Source organism: Mustela nivalis (genome assembly GCF_964662115.1).
Source record: "Mustela nivalis genome assembly, chromosome: 6".
Classification (NCBI taxonomy): Eukaryota; Metazoa; Chordata; class Mammalia; order Carnivora; family Mustelidae; genus Mustela; species Mustela nivalis.
In genome coordinates this window covers 97280838-97301513 of record NC_139025.1, presented here as the reverse complement: position 1 = coordinate 97301513, position 20676 = coordinate 97280838, and the positions used below count along the sequence as shown (strand labels likewise).

At 36.9% G+C, this 20676-nt stretch overlaps 1 protein-coding gene across 45 annotated transcripts in view; it reads left to right on the top strand.

The window, feature by feature from the left end:
* Window positions 1-20676, top strand: part of HNRNPC (heterogeneous nuclear ribonucleoprotein C) — a 56371-nt gene that overhangs the window by 16387 nt on the left and 19308 nt on the right. For 23 of the 45 annotated variants that reach the window (XM_082736927.1, XM_082736923.1, XM_082736934.1 and 20 more), the window contains 3 exons: window positions 11466-11743; window positions 17428-17542; window positions 18146-18193. In XM_082736927.1, coding sequence (XP_082593053.1) covers window positions 11503-11743; window positions 17428-17542; window positions 18146-18193 — 404 coding nt within the window. In that variant the 5' untranslated portion in view covers window positions 11466-11502. The remainder of the gene's footprint in view (window positions 1-11465; window positions 11744-17427; window positions 17543-18145; window positions 18194-20676) is intronic. The other 22 variants (XM_082736957.1, XM_082736948.1, XM_082736942.1 and 19 more) reach the window with 1 other exon arrangement.

The following is a 20676-nucleotide window of genomic DNA, read 5'->3' as shown; positions in this document are numbered from 1 at the left end:
TCCACTTAGGAGGTGGGTTTTTAAAGATAACAAATACAGTACTGTAAGTATATTTTCCTTATGATTTTAACAATTTCCATTTTTGTTGTAAGAATGCAGTATATAATCTACAAAATATGTATTAAGTGTTACTGGTAAAGTTTCTGGGGAGTCAGGTTACATGTGGGTTTATTTTTGGCAGCACAGTGGGGAGGTTAGTGCCCATAGCTCCTTATGTTCAGGGGTCAGCTGTATACTATGTATGCTGCTTAAGATCTTGAACATCTCTCAGTGTCAGTACATTGTCATTTTAAAATAATTATTGCTGCTTGTATTCATTTGGATTGATGAACTGAAGTTGATTTAGCCAGTCGCATATAAAAGTCCAATTATCTGTGGAAGTATGGTACCAATTCATAGAAATAATATGTAAAAATTACTATTTTAAAATGTTTATCCTTGTTTGGTAAGTGAAGTATGATAATTGGTTTAATTTGTATTTCTGTTAACAGTGATGTTGAATTTTTTAAAAAAATCTCTGGATCTTTAGTAGTATTTGTGAATAACCTGTATGCATCCTTGGCCCATTTTTTTGTTGGTATTTACCAGTACTAGTAAATGATATAGTAATAGCTGCAGCAGCAATACTTGATATGTGCCAGGTACCATGTCAGTGTTTTCTGTACTTCCTTTATGCCTGTGAGACAAGTACTGTCAATGATACTCATTTTACAGTTGGAGTCTGTTTTTTGAAGGGATTGGCTTCCCAGAGGGTAGTGTACACTGTTCAGAGGGGTTGAGCTTAAAATTGAAACAAGTCTGCTTGACCCCAAAGTCTCAGCTCTTAAATCATTAGGTTGTATTACTATTTTCATGCATGTTTGTATACATTAAGAACTTGAATTGTGAATATGTGTATTGCAGACATCAAGTGTTTTTTGTTTTTGTCTTACTTTTTTTTTTCTCTTTTTAGTTTTTTGCTTTTGTACTTTAGTGTGGTGATGTGTTGAAAAAAATTTTTTTTAAATATTTTTTATTTTACTTATTTGGCAGAGATCACAAGTAGGCAGAGAGGCAGGTGGGGGTGGGGTGGGAGCAGGCTCCTCACTGAGCAGAGAACCCAATGTGGGGCTCAATCCTAGGACCCTGGGATCATGACCTGAGCTGAAGGCAGAGGCTTTAACCCACTGAGCCACCCAGGCGCCCCGAATTGTTATGTTCTATTTAGGAAGTTCGCATTAGTCACTATTTTAAGCAAAGTTTGGTCATGGTGGGTATGGCTTGAATTTGTGGGGGTAGGTATTTTCCTTTGAGGTTTAAAATTATTTTTTTGAAAGAGGCTTTACCTAAATTTTGTTTTGCAGGTTTTTGAGTTACTAACTCAGGTCCTGCTCAGGACTAAACCAGAATAGAGCTTTTCAGTAGAGAGGAAATACGCAAAAGGACTTACCAGTTGGGACTGACTTTGTTGGTTGTCATTGTTTGAAACTAGTACATAACATGAAAAAATTTTTGAAGGAAAATTGCGTTAAACTTTTTAAAATGATGAGGTCAAGACTCAGTATGGTGAACAAATCAGTGAAGAATACATAATTGTAAGGTTGTTAATAAAATACTTAAAATAAAATTTGAAACTTCAGGCTGGAACTAGGTAGAGGATGAAACGGTATTTGAAATGTAAAGCTCTGTACTAAATGTAAAGAAAACTAACAAAGTTGTCCCAATATGGGAAGTTAGCATTATTTTAATAAATGTTTAAGAATTAGGGGGTGTACTTAGTGAATTCTGCATGTGTTGACAATGCAAAAAGCATGTGTTGACAATGCAAAAGTTACCAGAAACAGTAGCATCTGAATAGCATCCAGAGTGTGTTCCATTCTTGAAAGAGCAATCAAATTTGGACTGGTACTATGTTCAAAGGGACATTGACAGATTAAATTGTATTTGTTACAAGGCACCAGTTTTATTTTCATGGAAGGTGGTGAGGATAGGGAGTAGTTTGAATAAGATAATTTTAGGTTACAGAAAAAAACTAATTTTAATGGTATTTGGCATTGAAGGAGAGAACTAAAGAAATTCATTAAAAGGCAGTTAAGTTTTAGAATTGAACAACATGATTTTCTTCATTTTGGTGGCAGTTCTCAAGAGACTAAATTATTATTATTATTTTTAAAGATTTTATTTATTTGACAGACATACACAGTGATAGAAGGAACACAAATAGTGGGAGACGAAGAAGCAGACTTCCTGTGGAGCAGGGAGCCTGATGATGGGCTCTATACCACAACCCTAGGATCATGACCTGCGCCAAAGGCATATGCTTTCTATGACTGAGCCATCCAGGCGCCCCAAGAGGCTAGATTATTAGTGAGCAAGGATGTTGTAAGGGGATTTTAACATCCTTGGAAGAACTGCAGGGTGGTTGAACTATATGATTTGGTTTTTCCCTCTTTAAAGATTCTGGGAATTTTTTTTTTTAAGATTTTATTTGTTTATTTAAAGACCTTCACTTAAAAATTTTTGTCGGGGTGCCTGGGTGGCTCAGTGGGTTAAAGCCTCTGCCTTGGCTCGGGTCTGGGATTGAGCCCCGCATTGAGCCCTGCATCAGGCTCTCTGATCATTGGGGGAGCCTGCTTCCTCCTCTCTCTCTCTGCCTGCCTCTGCCTACTTGTGATCCCTCTCTCTGTGTCAGATAAATAAAACCTTAAAAAAATTTTTTTTTGTCATTATATTACCCATTTATACTTGGGTAGGAACAGTCTTCTATAAAAATGCTTATTAAGGGATCCTTGAAGGAAATACATATGTAAAACTATTTTTCTTGAGCACTATTTAATATTTTGGTGTTTTGGTTCATTTCTATCTTAAACCTATACACCTATATTTTTGATGAATTTTTAGCAGTATGGAGTCACTACCATATATAGTTTTAGAGTGTATTGTAAACATTCTTCACTTAGTTTTCTACAATATGTTTTAAGTGGCTATGTAGTGTTTTTTATTAAAAGGGATTTACAGAGCTTACAGATGCTCAAGAATTTTCAGTTTCAATTCCAAACATAGGATAACCTGAAATTTAACATTACCAATTGCTTAATGCAAGTACGTAGGCCCAGCTGTTGTTTGGCACTTTTTAAGAATTTTCAAAGGAACCTAGAGAAATATGTACTGGTTTACGTCTTGTTTGTTTACTTAGTTATAGCAGTGGGAGTGCTGTATTTTTTCACCCCATGGGATGATCATTCTTAAATTAGCAAATCTGATAGAAAATACTACATTCTGGGAATTTCCTAAAATGTGAGACCTGGTGTACATCTTTTTTCTGTTTGTTGTTATAGGAGCTTTAAAAAACTTTGGAACAGGTAATACTACATACGTAAAATAAACCATCCATGTTCCAGCCTCCTTGTTCTGGTAGCTGCTGTGTAGATTGCTATGTTTGCTCTCCATATGGTGGTGGTTTGTTTTGTTTTGCCCTTGAATAGTTTTTTTTTTTTTTTTTTTTTAAAGATTTTATTTATTTATTTGACAGAGAGAAATCACAAGTAGTCGGAGAGGCAGGCAGAGAGAGAGAGAGGGAAGCAGGCTCCCTGCTGAGCAGAGAGCCCGATGCGGGACTCGATCCCAGGACCCTGAGACCATGACCTGAGCCGAAGGCAGCGGCTTAACCACTGAGCCACCCAGGCGCCCCTGCCCTTGAATAGTTTTAGGCATGATATTTCACTTAAGAACTTGAAGATGCCTGCATCTCCTTTAAGAATAAAGATAATCTATTTTAACGAAATTACCAAGCCAGTGAAAATTACTAACACTGATTCAATATTCCCGTGTATACAGTCCATAATAAAATACCCTGTCACCAAAAATGTTTGCAGTCAGTTCAGTCAAGGTTCAGTGGTTCCCCCATTGCTTTCTTAATTTAGAAAAGGTTTCTACTTTGTATGTATTTCCCTATGTGCAGGTTCAGATATTTACCAAGGATATTGCACAGGTGATGTGTTTTTCTTATTTTTGTCACACCAGGAGGCATGTAATGTCAGATCAGTTGGTTTAAGTGGTGGCATTTATTTTCCATTTCAAAAGCACATTTTTTATAATCCGTATTTTGGGTAATATTTTGAGATCATATAAATCTTGTTTTCTACCCCTTTTGGGCAGAAAAGCTTTATACTTTTTTTTAGTGATTTTAGCATACATCGACAGTTACCTGAATTACTATTTTTCTCTTATTTTTTAAATTACTTTTTTATTTTTAAAGATTTTATTATTTGACAGACGCAGCAAGAGTGGGAACACAAGCAGGGGGGATGGGAGAGGGAGAAGCAGGCTTCCCACTGAGCAGGGAGTCAAATGTGGGGCTACATCCAAGGACCCTGGGATCACAACCTGAGCTGAAGACAGACACTGAACGACTGAGCCACCCAGGGGCCCCTGTCTAAATTATTCCTTAAATTAAAATTTTTCGTGTTTATGATCTATTTGTTCTGCATTTCCTGACCATTTTTTCCTGTTCATATTTGTTGGGGCTGTTGCATGTTTTCTGTTGTTCGGGTTTGGCAACTGTATATGTAAGTTTTTACTTAAGTTTTGATCCATCTATAATTTATTTTGGTTACTGAATTATATTTTTTGAGAGTTTCTTTGGTCTTTAATAGTTACGGGCTACCATTTATTGAATTACTTATTTTTCTCTGTAATTTGTAGTATCTTGAAAATTCTCTTAGTTTTAATTCTTAGGCATAACAGTTGGAATAGCTTATCAAAAAAAATGACCAGCTTTGTGGGAACCTTGTTCAGTTGGCTAAGTGTCTGACTCTTGATCTCACCTCAGGTCTTGATCTTGGGATCATTAATTCAAGGCCTGTGTTGGTCTCCATGCTGGGTGTGGAACCTAAGTAGAAGAACAAATAAGTAAAAATAAAAAGGGCCCACTTAGGTTTTTGTGTCCTGAAAAGGTCCTTAAAAGTACCAACATACGCTATTTAATCAATGTTAGTATTCTTGACCTTGAGATCATACCTGTTTTGAAGAAAAAAAGTTCTGGGGGTGGAGCAGATTAAAGTACACTGTTGATTTTGCAGACACATGGACAGTTCATTGTTAGCCAGAGGGAAATAATTGATGGAATGCACTAAAGATAAACATAGGTAGAGAACAAATGAGGGCCAGATAGAGTAAAGTGAATGTAAATGGGCAAAATAGGAACTTAAGTTTGTTAAAGACAAATAACTTAGTTCAGATGATGATGCTTTAAGTAGAAGGGGAATTTTATAGTATCCAAAAAGTACTGAGAAACGTTGACAGATTGTGAGAGGCAGTATGAAATAGAAAAACTTGGACTCTAGATTTAGTTATCTTTTTTAAAAAATTGCCAACTCGTTGCTGCCATCTAGTGATATTTTGCTTTTCTGTATTCACAGAAAGTTGGGAAGTAACAGTCATTTGATAGTTGCATTTGATTCAAATTGAATGTATAGGCTAGTTAAGGGGTAGAAATAAAAATTCTGAGGTAGATTTCTGTGTTTTCTTGTCTGAGGGAGGTTATTTCCCTTGTTTTCTATTAGTATGATTTTGACATTTCATAAGCTATACAGATGTTGTGTTTGAATTTTTTCTTTCTGGGTTAATAGATAATGTGATATGAGTAAGTGTAACTGTGAGTAGCCTAGGTGAATAGGCTGAGCAGGTAGAGCATTGGCTGAAATTTCAGTAGAAACATCTTGGGTGTATTATACCTATTTTCTCTGGGTTTTTTGTTTGTAGTAAATGTGCCTAAATATAATGAACACAGTCTGAATAGTGGCACTGTGTTGTCAAATACTTAATCTTTTCAGTCAGTTTCCACTAAAGGTGGAGTTAAACTGCCCTGCAGATAAAGGCAAGGAAGCTAAATGCTTAATTCTAGTTATAAATTGATTTTGGCCCCATCAAAACGTAGTTTTGGACTATTTGAGTTCTGTACCACTCGTAATTATCATAGTGCAATTTGCCTCTCCCACCTTACTGCACCTTTTCCCAGCAGAATTTACGTGAGATTTAATGCTGACTTAAGAGAAACGGAGTACTTGTTACAAACAGTTTCTAACCTTTTAGCTAGATTGAAAATCCAAGATGGTTTGTCTCAAGAGGGCAAAGAATCAGGATAGCATGATCTTCAGAATGAACAGTTAAAAATAAAAATTTGAGAGGTTTGCTTGCATTCTGAGCAGATGCAGATTTTGTTTTATTTATTTGTTGGTTTTAGGATATAAATAGAATGTCAGAAATGGAAATAGAAACATTTCTTTAAAAAAAAAATAACCTGTCAGAATGAACAAGCAGAGTGAGAAGTAGGCTCCCTGCTGAGCAAGGAGCCCACTGTGGGATTTAATTCCAGATGAAGGCACTTAACCACCTCAACTACGCAGGCACCCTGAAAATCTCTTGGTTTTATTGCTTTAACATAAAGTCTGTGATTAGATGCATAGATCCTTTGGTCTACTATGGCAATAAAGGTAACTGAGTATTCTTAGTTTTGATTCGTTAACCAGATAAGACATGCCTTAGCGATCCTTTGATGGTAAAAATCACGGGATAAGGGGTGCATGGGTGGCTTAGTTAGGCGTCCAGCTGTTTAGTTCAGTTCAAATCTTGATGTCAGGGTTATGAGTTCATGCCCCATGTTTTTTTAAAAAGGTGGGATGGAAATATATGTATATATAAATATAAAATACATAACCTGTGTCCGTATGTACCCAGGGACTACAGTTTTGAGTGCTACCACCCAAAGAACCTTAAGGAAAATGTTGATATCATTCCATTTTATTTTATTTTGTTCAAATTCTGCTTTTCTGGAAACCAGATCCACTTGATCATTGGTAGTTAATTAAATCGGAAGCACAGTTTCCATGGAACCTAACATTTCCGAAATCTACCCCCCTTTTTTTTTTTAAGATTTATAGTGGGTTTTTTGTTTTATTTTTGAGAGAGAGAGAATGAGTTGGAGAGGGCCAGTGGGAGAGGGAGAGACAATTTCTAGTAGACTGAACACCCAGTGTGGAGCCAGACATGGGGCTGGATTCCACAATCCTGAGAACATGACCTGAGCTGAAATCAGAGTTGGAAGCCTAACTGACTGAGCCACCCATGTGCCCCAGAAATTTACTCTCTTGATATTATTCTTTGAAACCAATTTTAGGAAAGAAAATTTTTTTATTCTGTGTACTTTTCTTTACTTGGATGTTTAAAAAGAATGAATTTGACATTTTTTTCCCCCTTAGGGAATCTGACTGGCTCAGTTGGTAGAAAAGGCAACTTGATCTCTGGGCTGAGTTGAGGTCCCACATTGGGTATAGAGATTACGTATACTACTAACTAAACTGCATAAACCTTTAGAAAAGGGTTTTTCTCTTAACACCTGAAACTATAACACTATATATTAACTGGAATTAACAAAAACTTTAAAAAACATTTTCTCTGAGAAAACTTTAAAAAGGATGCGACTGGACTAATTTCATCTGTGAGGAAATTTGGAGTATTTAAAATGTGCCAGAAATTTCCGGTTGTGGAATTTATAAACTGATTGATAAGGATTAACCAAATTTTAAACTGCAAACATTTTTTTAAGAATTTGTCTGTTTTAGAGACAGCTTGCTTATACATGCACAGGGAGAGAAGGAAGAGAGAGAGAATCCCAAGCACATTCCCCCTAAGCACGGAATTAGGGGAGTCGATCCAACAAGATCCACAAGGTCATGACCAGAGCTGAAACTAAGAGTCAAGACACTCAACCAACTGAGCCACCCAGGCACCCACTGACTTAAAAGATTTGATCACAATTCCCACATTATTGAAAGTGATTTGCAGGTATTTATTTTTTTATATAGTAATCTTTACTCATAACCTGGAGCTCAGACTCACAGCCCTGAGATTCAAGAGTCATACGTTCTTACTGAGGCAGCTGGGTGCCCCTAAAGTGATTTGTGGATCAAGACTGCAGTTGCTGGTAATAAGAATACCAAATTGTTAAAAATTAAAAATGAGTTTAGAATGTAATGTGCTACAGAGCTATGTAAGGTAAAAAGCAAAAAATAAAAGTGTGTGGAGTATGAAATTGTGGAAAATCCAGACTGGAAACTTGAGGTCAAATACCCGGTATTCTTCAAGCAATAAATTCGAATTTAAGGGGGTGCCTAGGTGGCTCAGTTGGTTAAGTGTCTGCCTTCAGCTCAGGTGATGATTCCCCGGTTCTTGGATGGAGCCCCACATCTGACTCCTTGCTCAGCAGGGAGTTGTCTTCTGCCCCTCGCACCCACTCGCGCTCTCACACAAAAAATTTTTTTTAAGTGGTGACTACAACGAATAGTAGTAACTTCGGGGGGTTGGAAAGGTTCAAAGAATGGAATGCTGCACATGGGGCTCTGAGTTAGTTTTGAGATTGTGGAGACTAAGCCACTCTGGCATCTTGAGACATTTTTGTTACAGTACCTTGTACTCATGCATTCTTGCAGCAGGGAAATACCCTTCCGGTTTCAACTGCTTTTCTTAAAATTGGCTCCCTTGGCTTTCCACTAAATGGGTATTTGGGGATTCTTCCATTTCTAGGTCTTTCTGATTCTCCTGCAGTGGTAGATAACCATGCATATGTGGGCTATTGTCTTCCCTTTACCAGCTTGCTTTATGGCATTTTGATTGGGGTACCTGGGCACCCAAGTTTATCTAGTATCTTTTATATGGGGATTCAGAAAGGTTGAAAAACTATGATGATGTTGTTTTGTTCTAGGAAATCCAGGGGTTCCCCTCTGCCTTAGTTTCTTTGCATTTTTGGATACTGACATTTTATATCCACCCCCACCCCCAAACAGATTTCAGAGGTAGGGTGAAATGTGACCTGAGTTCATTTGGTTATTTGTAAAATTTTGGGAAATACGTTCCCTCTTCAATAGTTTTTTTTTTTTTTTTTAATGTTTTTTCTTTAAGATTTTATTTATTTATTTGGCAGAGGGAGAAGCAGGCTTCCCACAGAACAAGGAGCCTGATGTGGGACTCGATCCCAGGACGTCGGGATCATGACCTGAGCCGAAGGCAGCCACTTAACCAACTGAGCCACCCAGGCGTCCCTTCAATAGTTTTTTTAAACAATGGTATCATTAGAGTGTAAACTGTGAGGAATCGTGCTCTTCATGTTTTTCCTCTGAAGTAGCCTTGGTACCTAGTACTTACCAGATACTCAGTAAATGTCCAGTGGAAAAAATGTATTAATTTGTAGTAATTTATTCTTTAGAAGATGTGTTCCTTGGAACAGGATTAATGGACCTTTGTGGGTTCACTTGTCTTTACTGTTGCTCATACCTTGATTAAATCCTTAGTATGTGCATTAAATCCTTTAGTCAAGCTTTTGAGGTTGAGGTCATTATTACTTTTCTGTTAACAACTCAGGATTCTTGTAGCAAATTTAGTAACCACATACAATTGGAGAAAATAGATAAAATTATATACTTAAATTTGGAGATGGCAATCATCGTTAGCACCTTTTTACTTGTGTATCTGGATGTTCCTTTATCAGCCTTTTCAAATGTGGAGTTCCATGGGTTTTAATCCTTAATATCCTCAGGCATTCTTTTTATGTAATCAAGTGTCTAGTTCTAGATTGGTTCTAGCTATGTGTACCACCTTTGTAAAAAGTGAGAAAATAACCATTTAAATCGACTTCTGTGGTTCCAAGGAGTATATTTGAAGGGGACATTATTGTCAGTTTGTTCTACAGTCTTGTTCAGTATGCTGATGGCATGTAGAAAGAACCATTCTTTCCCCAGCAGGTAATTGTTAATTAAATCTAGGAAGATTTTTCCTTTTAGTTACTGTTATTTACTATAATGTGTAGAACATGTTTATTTTTTGTGAAAATAATTGTAGAAAACTGGCTTGAGTTCTCCCTTCTTACATTAATAGCAAACCTTAATAACCAGCAGTAATATTTGAAACCACTAAGTCCTTTCGTAGGTTTCTGTTTTTGGTGTTCTGAGGAGGCTTTCTGGGACTCAGAGTTGAAAGAGTGTTGGTGACTCTGTGCCATTGTTTGGTAAATTCTTACTGCTTAGTCTAAGAAAAATTAACTGTTGCTTATAAAGCTGTAATTCAGAAACCAAAATCAAGTAAAGACTTTCTTAATTTTAGAAAGGCTAGGAGGGAAAAGCGGTTGTTACAGCTTTAAAAATCAGTACTACTTGTGAAATGAGTAGTATTTTAAGGATCAGAATATTAGTGATCTATATAAATTATCTTATGCTACCTGTTTTGTTACACACATATATGCATATATAGAAGATATTTTTACGTAATCCATGAACTAGTTTGTCATTCTTCTGGGGATTGGAAAAATAACATACTGATACTCATCTGATGTGAGTTTCAAAGGAATGAATGGAAAATAAATTAATCTTAAGAATGGTACTCTGAATCTAATGTGGGACCATCTTAAACTGTTTTAAGTTTGGTAGTTGGAGTGGGAAGGGGCAGCAGATACAAACCCTAAAAGAATGTCAAAATGTTTCTACTTGAAAAAACCTAAGGTGTTAGAACATGAATCTCCTTGTAATTATAATGTGACTGAACCTTCATATACCTTTTTTTTTTTTTTTAAAGATAATTTTTGTTTTGAAACAGTCTGAGGAAAGTGGTACTCTTCTTAGTTCTCCTGGCCCTCTCTTGATTCATGCAGTGTTATACGTGCTAGTTTTATCATCATCACCATCTAGTATTACAAATATCCCAGCTGTATTTTCAAGATCATCACATAAAAAGCAGATCGAGTCATTGCATTCTATAAAATGATGTATTGTTACTCAAGATATCTCTGGCGTATTATGAATCATTTAATGTACTTGGAAATAAAGATTTCCAGAGTGAATGATTTGGGTCTATATATTGCCTTAGTATAATAAAGTTAATTATATTTGAAGGGGAAAGGGTCTGTTGCCCACATTTATCTAGCTAAAGAATGGTTTGTGGGCAGAGTTTTGTATATTTTTGGAATAGGTGAGACTCATTTTAATAATAGCAATGTGTAAGAAGATGGAGTTCTTGATAGATGGCAGGAAATGGTTAGGAAATTTATGAGAAGTTGATAGTAGAAGAGTTTAAGGTATTCTAATTTACTTGAGGGCTTAAGAACAGAGAGGGCTCACTTGAAATGAATAATGCCCTTAATTGTGTTGCTAGTTGTCTTTGAAGAGCACGCCCCCGCCCCCAACCCTTGGTCCCTTGAAATGATAATCTGGCACTGCTGGAATAGACTAGGGAAGGTGGAACTGAATTTGTATAAGGGTGCATATATTCAGGAGCTCTCCTCTCTAAAATAGTAATACACTTTCCTCTGTGAGAGCCGATTAAGTTGACTGATACTCTAGTCACAGTGTTCAAAATAAAGAGTAGAAAATTTTATCAAGGAGTATTTTGTTTCTAATCTCTTTTTTTAACCTGAATACTTTTTTTTTTTTTCCATCCAGTTTTTCAGCTTTGTGAAGAACCTTAACATCAAAGAAAATGGCCAGCAATGTCACCAACAAGACAGATCCTCGCTCCATGAACTCCCGTGTATTCATTGGGAATCTCAATACTCTTGTGGTCAAGAAATCTGATGTGGAGGCGATCTTTTCAAAATACGGCAAAATTGTGGGTTGCTCTGTTCATAAGGGCTTTGCCTTTGTTCAGTACGTTAATGAGAGAAATGCCCGGGCTGCTGTGGCAGGAGAGGATGGCAGAATGATTGCTGGCCAGGTTTTAGGTAAGATCTGGGTTGGATTTCTTCGTTGACTGTTTAATTCAGATAAGAGTTTTTCTGTTCATGCTTCTGTTTTTCTCCCTTTCCATTAAGCTAAGTTGAAAAAAATGTTTATAGTTCTAATTGGTTAAATAAGGATTTTACTCCTTTCTGTATAGCAGAGACTGGATAACCAATTGGTGGTCTCGAGTTAGGTCAGGAGAATAGGAATGACATTACATAAGGTATAGTGGCTGCCCTAAATAGCTGTCCTCCTGCTCACAGTAGAAGGGGCAAAGGCAATATGGCTTAGTCACTCATGGGCTGTGGAGTCAGATTGCTTGGCACAACTGTGTTTTGGGCAGTCTGCATAACTTGGCTGAGCCTTCTCATCTGTTAAAATGGAGGTATAGTATGTCACTCTATTACCTGTTCTCCACGCCCACCTCCAGAAATTTTATTTATTTGGCAGAGAGATGTAGGGAGAGTGGGAGAGGAAGAAGCAGGTTTTGTGTGGAACAGGAAGCCCAATGCTGGCTCCTCCATCCCAGGACCCTAGGATCATGACCAGAGCTGAAGGCAGACACTTAAACCACTGAGCCACCCAGACATCTTCAGTCTGTTATCTGCTCTTACCTAAGATAATAGTATTTTGGTGTTACCAAGAATTTGGATTAATTAGGATGTTTCATGAGAAGCTTCTAGTGTAAGTCTAGCATGTCACGCTCAATAAAAGATGCTTAGTGTTACATATGTTTTAGCATTAGCAGTACCAGCTGGTTTTCTTTTTTGGTCTTAGTTACACCAGTAAGGGGTCTCCTGATCTACCATGTTCAGATATTTGAGAATGAGGTCTGAGCTTAGAGTACAAAAGATGTTCCTGATTGTAGAATTTAATCTCCATGAATAATTTTGACTGCTTATCCATTGCTAAGATTTGCTGTCAGAATCATAGTTAATTTTATATAGCTTATCTTTTTTTTTTTAAGATTTTATTTATTTATTTGACAGAGATCACAAGTAGGCAGAGACAGAGGGCCTGATGTGAGGCTCGATCCCAGGAGCCTGAGATAATGACCTGAGCCAAAAGCAGAGGCTCTAACCCACTGAGCCACCCAGGCGCCCCTTTGTTGTTTTTCTTTTTCTTTTTTTAAAATGCATAGTGTTCAACTTGAATTCCACCTTAAATGTTTTATTTTCTACCTGGCTTTCTCTTCAGGGTGCTGTGAATTTTTTTCCCCTTAAGTGTTTCCATGTTGGTGTTTACTTACAGTACTACACAGAACTTAAGCATTTCATAATGATTGTAGCATTTAATAAATACTTCCTACATAACATGATTTATTGTAAAGTTTCAGCTGTTTTTGTTTTTGTTTTTAAATAAGTGACAGCTCCATTCTTGGAGTAAACAGCATTATTCTTAATACCAGGAGCAGCTCTCTTTTTTAAAAGATATTATTTTAAAGTTTTAGTTTTTAATTTTTTTATTTGACACAGCACGAGAAGGGGGAGCAGCAGGGAGAAGTAGACTTCCAGCTGAGCAGGGAGCCAGATTTAGGGCTCCATTCCAGGACCTTGGGATCATGATCCGAGTTGAAGGCAGACGCTTAACCGACTCACCCAGGCACCTTCTTTTTTTATTTTAGAGAAGTGTGGGGCTGGAGAGAAAAGGGGAAAATCTGAAGTAGACTCCTCCCCTGAGCACAGAGCAGATGGCCTTTGGGGCTTCATCTCACAACCCTGAGATCATAACCTGAGCCAAAAACAGTAGTTGGATGCTTAACCAACTGAGCCACCCAGGTGCCCCTTGACAGCTTTTTAGACGATTTTGAGTGTTTGGTTACTGTTTCTCAGTGGCTCTTTTTGTAAATAGCTCTCATTCTGGAATAAAAGTATTGTGTAATTTGTAAACACTTCTTCCCTTAAATGCTAACTATTTTTTAAAATCCCAACCATACTGGATAGGGATGGAAAAATACTGGAAGTTAAAGAACCTTGTAATTCTTGACATTGAAGATCCATGGAACAGTTGTAATCGGAGAATACTTAAGAAATTTTCATACCTATTTGTCCTATATCCAAAGTACAAGAAAACACATGTATGAAACTTTGGCATCTATAAAATGGCTGCATTATAAAATGAAGTCAAGAGTTTTTCATGATACTTTTTTTTTAACTGTCATGGAAATTTAACACAAAAGTAGAGAAATTTAATGAATTTGTAAGTACATCTCACCTTGTTAAATACCAGTATTTAATCATGTTTTCATCTATTTTATTGGTTTTCTTTTAAATTTCATTAGAATAATTCTAAGACTTCATATATCCAGCAGATAAGAACTTTTAACAAAATGTAAACCACACTGCTCTTATCACATAAAGAAACTCACAATAATTCCTTAATACCATCAAATATTCAATCCATGTTTAGATTTCTTTATTATTTCAGACTTTTTTTTTTTTTTTAAAGATTTTATTTATTTATTTATTTATTTGACAGAGAGAGAGATCACAAGTAGATGGAGAGGCAGGCGCAGAGAGAGAGAGAGAGAGGGAAGCAGGCTCCCTGCTGAGCAGCGAGCCCGATGCGGGACTCGATCCCAGGACCCTGAGATCATGACCTGAGCCGAAGGCAGCGGCTTAACCCACTGAGCCACCCAGGCGCCCTCAGACTTTTTTTTAATAACTTGCTTTATTCAGATCAAGATCCAGTCCATGCCTACATATGCATTTGATTAATTGCCCCTTAGATGTCTTGAAGTCTTGAGTTTCCCCATACCTTCCTCTCCTGTTTAAAAAATTTGTGACCTTTAATTTGTTACTGATTTGATTATTTGTGGTATCACTTAATTTGTTCTTCTCTACCTCTGTTTTGTGTAATACTGCCAGATCTAGAGCACTGTCCGATAGAAATGAAAATGTGTATACTTCACAAACACATCTGAATTCAGGCTTGTGGCTAGCAGCTCACTATATTGGACGTGCAGATCTAGGAGCTTGATTTAATTCAGATTCCATTTATTTTTGGTGAAAACATTATGTGAATAATGTTAACGTATTTTATATTGTATCACACCTTAACATAGTTGCCCATTTTTAGTACTGTTAAGGATAATTTGTGGGTTCAGGTTTTACATCTTGATCCATCTGTGATATAGTTTGTCATCAATTTTCCACCTTATTGGTGATCATCCATTGATGATCATTGATGAGGTATTTCATAATGGGTCGCAAAAGAGTAGATTTCAAATTTCCTTCTGCTTAACTTTTCTGAAATGAACAACTCATTAATATTTGCTTTTTCTGAAATACCATTCATGTTGGAAAGACCAGATAAATTTTTTTCAAAAACTCTGCAATAGGGACACATGGGTGGCTCAGTGGGTTAAAAAGCCTCTGCCTTCGCTTCAGGTCATGATCCCGGGGTCCTGGGATAGAGCCCTGCATTGGGCTCTCTGCTCAGCATGGTTTATTGAGCGATAGCAAAGCGATAGTACAAAGCTCCCAAGGAGGGAAGGGACCCTGAAGAGGTTGCCTGAGTGTGGGTTTTTCTGTTTGTGTAGTTCTACAAGCTCTATACCCAACATTGGTCTTGAACTCAAAACCCCTAGCTCAAGAGTCACATGCTCTTCAGACTGAGCCAGACAGGTGCCCCCATAATGTTAATATTTCTAATAATTTAAATTGGTGTGTGTTAATACATTACATATCCTTTAGAGCTCAGAATATTTCATCTGTGGCCAGTGTATCTTGTGTCCTTGAGACCTTAGTTTTTTGGTTTTTTTTTTTTTTTTTTTTTTAAGATTTTATTTATTTGACAGAGATCACAAGTAGGCAAAGAGGCAGGTGCCGATGGAGAGCAGGCTCCCAGCCAAGTAGAGAACCCAATGCAGGGCTCGATCCCAGGACCCTGAGATAATGACCAGAGCTGAAGGCAGAACCCCAACCCACTGAGCCACCCATGCTCCCCAAGATCTTAGTTTTATAATAATTTCATTGCATCCTTGCTTTCTGGCATCACAAGATATTCCAGGTCTTCTGATGCATTTCTTGACCTAAATCTGTTTGCCACTTAATAAAATAATGGGAATTACCTAGAAGCCACAGTCTGTATACCAGGGAGTGTTCATTACTGAATTTTAATATTTTTTGTCTAGTTTTAGTAAGCAGAAGAGGAAGCACTTTTTTTAGGAAAACAAAAGTTTTACACATGCTTAGTTCCACAGTTTAAAAATAACCATGCCTGTTTGTTTTTTTTACAAAAATTAAGATTACTAAGTACTTTTTTAGATTGAGATTTTTTATTAGTATATATACTATTCTGGATATTGACTCAGTACTACAGTTTACTACACATGGAATAATTTTGTAAGATTGTGTAATCAGGGCACTTAGGTGGCTCAGTGGTTAAGCATCTGCCTTTGGCCCAGGGTCCTGGAATCCAGTCAGACATCTGGAAAAAAAAAGCAGGAGTCTGCTTTTCCCTCTCCCTACTTCCTGCTCATTCTCTGTCTCTTGAACAGATAAATAAATTATCTTCAGGAAAAGGTGGAGAGAGGTTGTATAATCAGCTTGGTATATAATCTCATTCTGTTTTTATTTTAGAATTGCGTTGTTTTGTTTTGTTTTTTAAGAGAAGGAGGTAGAGGTGGGGAAAACTGCTTGGAACCTACTCAGATAAAAACAAGTCAACTGTAAAGGCAAGGTTGTTCTTAACATTAGGTGCTAGAAATTGGAAATGAATTTAGTGAACCAGAAACTCTTCAGATTCTTCATTAATGTAATGATGTTCAGCAGGTAGTGTACTAAAAGTCTTTTTCAGGTGGTCACTTGATGAACTAAGTTTTGAAGAGCTGGTTTTTGACAAATGGACTCTTGTTAGAATAAGGAAGAGATCATGAATTCTTTGTTTGGTAGGCAGTGAGTCGTAGGACCATAGCTGGCCATGTTGGAATAGGTGTTTTTAAAATTACGTTTATGGAACCTAGGACTTTTTCCTTTGTTCCCTTAATTCCCCTTTCTTGGTGTGTGTGTGTGTGTGTGTGTGTGTGCGCGCACACAAATGTGTATGGAAAAGTTGTTGAGCAGTTGGCTGAATAGTATTCATCTAAACTATTCAACTTTTTAAAAAAAAATTTTATTTATTTGGTAGAGATCACAAGTAGGCAGAGAGAGAGGAAGGGAAGCAAGCAGGCTCCCTGATGAACAGAGAGCCCGACGTGGGGCTCAGTCCCAGGACCCCGGGATGACCTGAGCCAAAGGCAGAGGTTTTAACCCACTGAGCCACCCAGGCACCCCTATTCAACTTTTACAGCTGATCCTATTTATAAGGAGAAGGAAAATTCACCTTTGGGGATAATTTAAGGGTATCCTACTCATAATAATTCGTGAATTGCTATGTATTTTATATCTCTGAGGTCATTCATTCATTCCTAATATATGCTCTTAGTAGTGAGAGTTCCCTTTTATTGGGAACCAGGTATCCTGGGAACAGGTATCCTGTTACAGAACAGGATAAATGATTGAAAAATTAAGTCCTAGCCTTGTAAAAATTCATGATCCCTTTTTACATAAGAAAAGATGGGACATCATGTTCAGTCTTTCTTGATTTATATACTACTTACTCATCTTAAAACTGTAATTTAAGATGCTACACTACCCCTACAGGGATGTCGTTAAAGGTTTTGTGTTTATTTTTGTTTTTTCAGATATTAATCTGGCTGCAGAGCCAAAAGTGAACCGAGGAAAAGCAGGTGTGAAACGATCTGCAGCGGAGATGTACGGGTCAGTACCAGAACACCCTTCTCCGTCCCCTCTACTCAGGTCCGGAACTTTATTATTTATAACTGCATTGTGTCCATCAGTGGGCATCTTCTCTATCTGTTTTCTGGATGTGGGGAGGGTTAACTATAGTATGTTTTATCTGTATAAAAATGATGCTTTATTAATTTCGTATTAGTATACCTCCTTTTCGCCCATTTCCCAGAGAATTGTTAGAATTCCCTGAGATTTTTTTATTTACTAAAGAGCAGTTTGGTATTTTTAACATACAGTGAAATTTTTGGAGAGGAGTTGTTTAGTTTGTAAGAAGCTGGGAAATATGAAAGGGAAGGGGAGAATAGCATAAGTATATTTGGTTTACTGTTGTACTTTTCAGTGTTCTTATATTAGTGTTATGTTTTATGTTTGAATTGTAGCACATTTGTGCCTAAATTTGCAAATTAGCTGCTGCATGTCCAGTGGCTTCTAAGATGATTGGAATTTTAGTCATTTGTTGCTTAAATGATTGGGAATTATTCCATGCTAATCTCTGATCTATTTGTTATGGTTGGTTTTGCATGGTTTTTTGTTTTTGTTTTTCCCATCTGCTATTGTGAATTTACATCAGCAGCTCCAAATTAATCCTCTTTGGTATTTATTTTTCAGCTCCTCTTTTGACTTGGACTATGACTTTCAACGAGATTATTATGACAGGTATGTTAAAGGTGTTTTGTCTTGTCTAACCATTTATTTTTTTCTGATTTGTAATGAACAACAAAGATGTTTTTGAGGTACCCCCTTTGTAAACATAATGGAAAATCCATCCTGCAAATGGTCAGGGGTAGACTAGGGTGGGTGACATTTCTGTTGATTTCAGAGAGTCAGTTTATATATGGTCAGGGCATATGGGAACACGTCTGGTATTTTGTTTGCATGTGTATGCCAACTAAAAGTAAGGACTGACTTGTCAGATGATAAAATAGGACTTAAGTAGCATTTCCATGTTCTCATTTTATTTCCTTACTGCATACTTGGCCACTGGGCTTTGCATTGTAGGGCGTTACAGCAAAACTACTTTAAAAAAAAAGATCTAAGTCTCTATTGAGCAAACCAGCTAATACAAAATAGGATACAGAAGGCATACATAAATGAATTAACTATATAAGTTGCTCTGGGGGTTATAAAGTGTTGAAGACTTGCAGATTGGGGGTGGTGGTTGACCCCATTCTAGAAGGCAAGGTGGTTGGAACAGTGGTTGATATGTGTTTGTGCGTGTGTGCTATTGGAACAGTGGTTGATATGTGTATGTGCGTGTGTGCACGCACACCTCTTCAGAAGAGCGTTAGTATTCGTTGAGAAATAAAATCAGGAAGGTGTGTGGATAGTAGGTATACGTTATGGATGGTTATGAATTACAGATTTACACATAATAGGAACTAGTGAACTGGGGAATGACAATACACAGAAGATACTAGTATTATACTAGCATTCGGATAACATTAGTCTTAATGAACATTAAGGAGATACTAAGTTTATTTGGTTTCCTGCTTTTTAATAATGCATTATTATATGGAAGTATATGGAGTGTACTCCTAAACTGGACTTGACCTAGTATGAATTTTCCTTCGCTATTTTTCATCTTAGGTTTTCAGTATTCTTGTCATTAGTATGGTGTTAATATATATAAGAATTTTAGTTAGATCAGTTTCTGCTTTGGAAATGAAAGTAATAGCTTTCTTGATTAGGGAATGTTTGCCCAAAAGAAAAATTTTTGAACTGAGTAGATTAGTCATGCCGAGGGATTTGGGTAATGAAATCAAGTCAATCAGTAAACACTATGAGTAGAGACCTGAACATAAATACGTTTTGTATACTTTTTGTGTTTGAGACAGATATGGACTGCAGCAGGCTAGTCATTAATAGGCCAAAAAAATAAGACTAGAAAAATAGTTTGGGCCTACATTGTTAAGGTCTTTGAATGCCATACTGAGGTTGAGGTGATTTGAGTATTCTTCATGCATCATTCAAATGGTTATTTCATTTGTCCTTAGAGATTTCTTCACATTTTTGTATCTATTAGTCTGAATACATATCTTGGAAACTATGCTAATTCTCATATTTTGAAAATATTAAGGTATTTAAAAATAGAGAACAGATCGGGCATCTCTTTGCTAATGAAAATGTGGTCAATGGGTGAGTGACTTGAAGCCCCTGAGACTTAAGTTTATCTGAGGCAACTGCCCTTTACACTCAACTCTCTGCTTACGAAAATACTCAGTGCCCAGCTATAGCTCTAAGGATCCTTGTACACCTGGTCTAGGTAGATTCTTGAGTGTTGGTACATACATATTTTTTTTTTAAAGCTTCTGAAGAAATTTGATGTTAGAGTCAAGAATCATTAATAAGGGATGAGGAAGTAGTTTTATTTCTGTAATTCTTAACTCCTATTTCTTTGTCCATGGCTCCTTTTAGAAAAATTCTAGTACATTTATATATATGTATATACAATATAAATAGTTTGGGAGTGTACCTCGAACTGGAATGCAAGAAACCTCCTGTTTTAAATTGAGTGTATAGAGATTTTTAATATGTACAATCCTACCTTTTTCATGAGAGTAGCTATCTAAAGTTTTAGTTGTCCTGTTGAGGCAGCGAAACTTATGACCATCCCTACCATCATCCCACTATTCAGAAAAGATTGTTTTTGAGTGAGGACTTACTAAAGGGTTAATTGAAAGGAGATGTAAACAGGAAGAAATAGTGAAGAAATTTTAGAGATTTGCAGAAATACCTTTAATTTTTTTGCCACTGCTCTTTGATTCTAAAAGTTGGTGGCAGTGCCTTAACTTTTGGTCATACTTTTCAGTTTTTCAAGAGGAAAGAGAATATACCTTTAGTTAGTCTGATGGTATTACTTGATTTTTTTTTTTTTTTTTTTTTTAGGATTTTTACTTTTTATTTGACAAGTAGGCAGAGAGAAGGGGGGGGGGAAGCAGGCTCCCTGCTGAGCAGAGAGCTAGATGCAGGACTCAGTCCTAGGACCCTGAGATCATGACCTGAACCCTCCAGGCACCCCTAGAAAGACACTTGTGATAACCATGCAGCCTGGCAGTAGTGGGTAAAGAGCCAATTCAAGTGTATCACTGAGGTCTGTAGTAGGAAAATGAACATACTTAGTTAAAAATAAAACTAAATCA